The sequence below is a fragment of the Elephas maximus genome, chromosome 7 (assembly GCF_024166365.1).
Source record: "Elephas maximus indicus isolate mEleMax1 chromosome 7, mEleMax1 primary haplotype, whole genome shotgun sequence".
Classification (NCBI taxonomy): Eukaryota; Metazoa; Chordata; class Mammalia; order Proboscidea; family Elephantidae; genus Elephas; species Elephas maximus.
In genome coordinates this window covers 109,832,168-109,839,499 of record NC_064825.1, presented here as the reverse complement: position 1 = coordinate 109,839,499, position 7,332 = coordinate 109,832,168, and the positions used below count along the sequence as shown (strand labels likewise).

The 7,332-nt window shown below is 36.5% G+C and overlaps 1 protein-coding gene across 1 annotated transcript; it reads left to right on the top strand.

The window, feature by feature from the left end:
- The first annotated feature begins 5,515 nt into the window (after positions 1–5,515).
- On the top strand, positions 5,516–6,463 carry LOC126080325 (olfactory receptor 8K3-like). Its single transcript, XM_049891577.1, has one exon. It carries the CDS (start codon positions 5,516–5,518, stop codon positions 6,461–6,463), a length of 948 nt encoding a protein of 315 aa, XP_049747534.1.
- The last annotated feature ends 869 nt before the right edge of the window (positions 6,464–7,332 follow it).

The window sequence follows — 7,332 nt, the reverse complement described above, 5'->3', positions numbered from 1 at the left end:
ATTTTCTTTAATCCCTCCTAATAGTTCTTTTCTTTTTTTTTTTTTATATTGCCTTCTACCACTCACTCTACTAAAAGCTATAAATAGACTTAAATAAAACAGTAAATAATGTCTCCCTTGAGCAGGAGAGCTGCATTAATGCATAATAATGAAGAAATTTTGTAGGCTATTATAAGGCGTTAGGTGATGATAGATTTTTTAAAAAAGAGTATGCTGATTGGGATTGGGAACCAGTAGTAGATACAGAAAGAACTCCAAGTGTCTAGCAGAAAAAAAAAAAATTGTAGAAAGTCTGTGTGTGGTGAGTGTGCCTATGAGGGTGCGTGTGCTTATGTATGCTCTTATATGTGTGTTCACGTGTTTATGCAGATGTGTGTGGTCCACGTCTATTTGTCTGTGTGTGCATATGCCTGTGTACTTGTGTGTATGTGTGTGTATGCCTCTGTGTCTGTGTGCATGTGTGTGCATGTGCACTTGCGTGTGTATGTGTATATGTGCATATACATATGCACGTGTGTGTGTGTATGCGTGCCCTCACACCTTCTAATTTAGTGCTCGTTACCTGCCCTGGGGTGGCTAATTCTGATTAGAAGATTGGGTCAGGAGAAATGGTTTGAAGTACTCAGTCATCTGAATTTGCTCATTTGGCTTGGGGGTTCAAACTGCCAACATTTCAGTTAGCAGTGAGTGTTTAAACATTGTACCCCCAGGGCTCCTTCCATTAAACAATAGACAAGTGAAAAAAATATATATGTATATACATATATATATAAATACCATTATATAGGACAAATAAGCAAAAAAAAATCACAAATAGACACATTACAAATATTGACAATGACAAAATGCGGCAAAAAAGATTTCTGGCACAATAAATATATATTCATAGTGAGCATTATACATAAAATATCATGCTTTAAAAGGATATGTTTATATAGTAGAACATATGTCAAGCACAGCAAAATATGTGTGAAGGTGAGAAAGATATTTTGGAATGAAGATTAGAATGAAAAAACACAAAATATTGAAATATAATGATGGAAAATAAACAAGCAAAAAACCTAAACAGAGAGTTGATGGCAATTGATTGTGAAATGAGCAAGGGTAACATGCTTGTTCCTGAGGTAAAAAAGAAAAAAATAAGCAAACAAAAAAACCCTGACTATAGCAATAACAGCAACAATAACTACAGCAAACAAGGAAGTGACACCTCACATATGCACAATGTGTTACTTTTATTCCATTTAAGTCTTTTAAATAATGCAATAAGAAAATGTTTAAGTACTTCATGTTGTCATCCATTTGAAGAGACCACTGCAAAAATGGACAATATCAATGGTTTTATTTTATAGATTCAATATTTTAATCCAGATCCCTGGGTGGTAAAAATGGAACATTACAAAGAGTAAAATGAAAGAATGTATGAAATAAATAAATACAGACATGCTTACATACTATATTAAAAAAAAAAAAAAACTTGCACACTGGTGAATACAAATTCTCCTGGACAATTAACAGACAAACCCTAGATATTTTGTTAACCTTCCAAATGCTTCAGGAAAATCAGCAATTTGCTTGGCATCTCCTCAGGGAGAAATCTCCAAGGGTGAAAAAAAGCCTTTAAATTGTTCTCACCAGGCTACGTTAAGAAGCACATGGGAGAGTCAAGACTTCATTACAGGTAAAAGGCTAGACTATTCCCATATTTTACCAATATCCAGAAGGTTTCAGTGACGCTTGCAGGGTTCCACCTTTATTCAATGGGAAAGTCATTGCTAAATATCAGAATTCTTGACTGAGTTCTGTGTGCAGTCTACTTTTCAATAGTGTCTAAGACTGGGGTCCCTCTCCCTTTTTTCTTATTATTTCTTTTCCAAATATTTTCACTTTGTTTCAGAGTCTAAATGCTAATAATCATCTTTGAAACATTATTATTATATAGCTAGATAATATTTTTACTTTGTAAAAACAAGTAGGTGAATAAAAAAATCAAACAAGAAACCAAACCAGTTGTTTTCCTGTCCCTCTCTGTCTTTTCATCTTTGGTTTTGCTCAAGTGTTGCCCTTTTGGTCTCATATAGGTGATTGTTCTAAGAAGTACATTCTTCGGGGGTGTTATTGTTTATTTTATAGCCCCATCTATTATACGACTGAATAGTGGCTTCTAGGAGAGACTATAGTTTTATGTTATAAGAATGTCTTATGGGAATAGTCTTGGAGGTAAGCCCAGTCTTTTTCAGACCAGTAAATCTGTTCTTTTTTTATTTTTTTTAATTTTGTTCCAGAACTCTTACCCATTCTACCTGGGTCTTTCTACTGTGACCCTGCTCAGAGTGGTCTGTAGTGGTAGCCAGGCACCAACTAGTTCTTCTGGTCTCAGGTTAGATGAGGCTGTGGTTCACGTAGACCATTAGTCCTTTGGACTATTTGCTTCCTTGAGTCTTCAGCTTTCTTTGTTCTCCTTTTCTCCTGGCAGAAAGAGACTAAAAGCTGCTCTTCTAACATAAGCAATGTGTGTGCATAAGGAGGAGGTAGGGTGTCAGAAGGCCACAACCTTATAAGTCATGTTTTATAGGAGATAGTGTATTTCCCTGTAACCCTTTCATAGTTTAACACTACTGCATTTTTCTATTTGCTTGATTATTTCTTACTCAGAGGCTGCTGGAACTGCTATTTTCATTGTAAATAGTATCATTAATTCTTTTACCTTAAAGTATTATCCTCATCTTTCTCTGGTATTTTGCTTGTTTAACCTGTAGTTTATTAGGGATATGTATATACATTTTAATTTCAATATGCTTATGTTTATATAAGTTATGTACTATGTAATAGTAGGGAGAATAATCTGAGTCCTTAATGTATAGAAGGAATTGAAATAAAATCCAGGAATCCATGTATATCTTCTCAGTGCATTTTGTCTCTATCCTGCTGAGTAATATAGTGATTTTAACCAATTTTTCCTTTTAACTAGAGAAGCTTTTTATCCAAAAGGATTTTTTTAAAGTAAACTTCACTATTTAAAGTCAATGAAAGTGACCTTACCTTTTCCCAATTTTTGCTAAAATTTCCTCTCATTGTCTTAGGATTTTCCACAAGGAAATATATCTAATCCGTTACAAACATCTTAGTATATGTTAGTTAAAATGAAAATGCCGCTAAGTGACTACATGTTGTTGTTGTTGTTATGTGCCATCTAGTAGGTTCCTGCTCCTAGCAACCCTAAGTACAGCAGAACGAAACACTGCCCAGTCTTGTGCCACCCTCAAAATCATTACCATGCTTAAGCCCATTGTTGCAGCCACTATGGCAATTCACCTCATTGAGGGTCTTCCTTTTTTTCACTGACTCTCTATTTTACCGAGAATGATGTCCTTCTCCACGGACTGATCCCTCCTAATAGCATGCCCAAAATATGTGCGACATAGTCTCACCGCCTTGCTTCTAAGGAGCGTTCTGGCTGTATTTCTTCCAAGACATGTTTGTTTGTTTTTCTGGAAGTCCACGGTGTATTCAATATTCTTCCCCAGCACCATCAATTTTTCTCCCATCTTCCTTGTTCAATGTCCAGCTTTCTCATGAATATGAGGCAATTGAAAACACCATGGCTTGGGTCGGGCGCACATTAATGTTCAAGGTGACGTCTTTGCTTTTTAACTTTTTAGGTAGGTCTTTTACAGCAAATTTGCCCAATGCAATGTGTCGTTTGATTTCTTGACTGCTGCTTCCATGGGTGTTGGTTGTGAATCCAAGTAAAATGAAATCCTTGACAACTTCAATATTTTCTCAATTTATTATGATGTGCTTATTGGTCCAGTTGTGAGGATTTTTGTTTTCTTTATGTTGAAGTGTAATCCATACTGAAGGCCATCATCTTTGGTCTTCATCAGTAAGTGCTTTAACTCCTCTTCACTTTCGGCAAAAAAAGTTGTGTCATCTGCATAATGCAGGATGTTAACTAGCCTCCCTTCAATCCTGATGCCCTGTCCTTCTTCATATAGTCCAGCTACTCAGATTGTTTGCTTAACATATGGATTGAATGAGTATGGAGAAAGGATACAACCCTAACACACACCTTTCCTGAGGGAAGGGCATATTTTAAGTAAATTTACATTGAAGTAAACTTATATTAAAAATTTTTAAGTAAAATAGAAGATATGTAGTCCAAAAGACTGACACACTGATGGTCCAATTTTAGTAATGGACTCAAGGTTGGGGTAGGAAATGGTTGGGGGTCAGTAACACAGATAACACACTACTCTACCTACTCATTATCATAACCCTGACAGAGAAGCTAAGTCACACAGATAGAAACTACATATGCATATGCAAAGAAAACTCATTTCAGGCAGCTTACTGTCATCATTTTAAAAATAACAAAAACATTATGTACTTGATATTTGAGAGCTATTTCCCAATACCATGAACACATTGAAACATTTCATCCTCATTTATCTATCCAACAACCCGGAAAGGGAGTAGGCAATTTTGAAGATGTGGATAAAGATATTAAATATCTTATTAGATAACCCAGAAGTGGAGGTATAACAGAGACTATATCTGCATGAGTCTACCACCTGGGATATTTCCCTGTATGAAGACAAATAATCCCCACCACAATCTTCTAGATTTTCCTTGTTCATACATGTGTTCCATACCTGTCAAGAGTGTTGTTTCAGTCTGTACCACCTGTGGCACAAGGGCTTTCATAGGACTATGTTTTGAAGTAAGCCATATTAAATATTTCCATAAATTTTGGGAATTTGCACTTCAAAAATTTTAATGTAATTAACACATGCATTATAATTTTGGGAATGTCATTATGTGACTGTCATTATATAAATGACAAACAGAAAATTTAGTAACCATCCAGGTACCTAACACCTAAAATTTAAACTTCATTTTTAATTCATGTATGTATATGTGTATGTGTATTTATATATATATGTTTATCTAAATGTATATGTATATCTATAACCATATGTATAAGTCTATCTATAAGCATCTATAAATCTATATATTTACACCCACATATACATCTATATCAATATCTGTATCTATATCACGGTTTCTCAACTTTGACCCTATTGACATTTTGGGCTGGAAATTTTGCATTTTGGGCAGTTGCCCTGTATACAGTAGAATGTTTAGTAACATCTTAGGCCTCTATTAGATATCAGTAGCACCCTTCCCCTAGTGTGACATCTAAAATGTCCCATACATTGACAAATGTTCCATGGGGAAGCAAATTCCCCCCAACTGATAGCTCTCTCTCTCCTCCATTCCTCTTGCCCTATCCATCTCCTTCTATCTCTATGTGTTGTTGTTGTCTTTGGGTGCCATTGAGTCAATTGTGGGAGATGGATTTACTTTCAGCTACCTGTATTAGAAGCTTTGGATTTAACTTATTTATTTAGTATACCAGCTTTGTGTGTGGAAATATACCAGATGATACTACATAAAGACTATTGACTATGGTGAATGTTTCTATCCAGAATAGGTTTTCTGAAAGACCAAGATGGACAAACACAATCTGACTGTGCTGAATGAATTCATTCTGATGGGAATCACGGACCGTCCTGAGCTTCAGGCTCCATTGTTTGGGTTGTTCCTCATCATCTACATGATCTCAGTAGTGGGCAACTTGGGCATCATCATCCTCACCAAGATGGACTCCAAGCTACAAACTCCCATGTATTTTTTTCTCAGACATCTGGCTATCACTGATCTTGGTTATTCAACAGCTGTGGGACCCAACATGTTGGTAAATTTAGTTGTGGATGAAAATACAATCTCCTATTATTTTTGTGCTACACAGCTGGCTTTCTTTTCTGTGTTCGTAGCTAGTGAACTTTTTATTCTGTCAGCAATGTCCTATGACCGCTACATGGCTATTTGTAACCCTCTGCTGTACACAGTCATCATGTCACAAAGGGTATGCTGGGTGTTGGTGGTAATCTCCTATCTCTACAGCATTTTTGTATCTCTTTTCATCACTGTAAAGATTTTTAATTTATCCTTCTGCGGCTACAATATCATCAGGCATTTCTACTGTGACAGTCTCCCTTTGTTATCTTTGCTCTGCTCAAGCACACATGAAATCAAATTGATCATTCTTATCTTTGCAACTTTGGATTTAATTTCATCCCTCCTAATAGTTCTTGTTTCTTACCTGCTGGTTCTTCTAGCCATTCTCAAGATGAACTCAGCTGAGGGCAGGCACAAGACCTTCTCTACCTGTGGATCCCACCTGATGGTTGTGGTAGTGTTCTATGGGACTTTAATCTTTATGTATGTGCAGCCCAAGACCAGTCACTCCTTTGGCACTGATAAAATGGCTTCCATATTTTACACGCTGATTATCCCTATGTTGAATCCCCTAATTTATAGCTTGAGGAATAAAGATGTAAAGTTCGCCCTACATAGGACACGGAAAAAAATAAGCAATATCTTTTCTAAAGTGTGATGAACCATATGGTTCCTATAAATTACATCATAGACTTCAAACCTTGTCTGTATGCCTCCAATGGGAATAGAAAGCACAAATACATGCAACATCTATTTATAAATTGTCTTCTATGTGCCAGTTACTCTTCTAAGAGCTGTAAATGCATTGATGAACAAAAGAGTAAAATCCTTTGCCTTCTTTGAAAAGGAGAGGGGGATCACAAACATAATAAGTCAATTTTATAGTACAGAAGAATGTGTTGGAGCCATGTTGCACAGGGTTTAAAGTGCTCAGCTGCTAACCAAAAGGTCGGAGTTCCAAACCCACCTGTGGGAGAAAGAGGTGGCAGTCTGCTTCCATAAAGATTTACAGCCTTGGAAACCCTGTGGGGAGTTCTACTCTGGCTTGTAGGGTTGGTACGAGTTGGAATCAATTCGTTGACAGTGGGTTGATTAGCTTTTTCGAAAATGTGTTGGGAACCATGAAATCAGGCAAAAAGAGTGGGTGGGTACGTTGAGTTGGAGTGGGAAAAAGCACTAGGCACAAAAGTGGTGTTACAATGATTCAGGTGTTATTTCAACTCTTAGAATAAATTTTGCAGTGTCATCACTTGTGTTTGTGTATTTGTATACCCCTTGCCTTCTGTTTTAGTCTTCACCGTCTTCTAAGAGGGGCTATTAGATTCAAACCAGGTTGCAAGCAGTGTAAGTGTATGTGATGATCTGAAGAACTCAGTTACCTGAATTTGCTTAAATGCCCCCATTCCAGAGCTTGAAGCTTCACTCTTTACTCATTAATGCATTTACTCTCACATGTAAATCTGTTAATTCAAGATATCTTGCAATTTAGCAATTCACCAATTCAACTCTGCATCTGACATTGTTTTA

Bases quoted from the DNA above. Each gene is read 5' to 3' on its own strand.
- LOC126080325 (XM_049891577.1), top strand. From the start codon at position 5,516: ATGGACAAACACAATCTGACTGTGCTGAATGAATTCATTCTGATGGGA.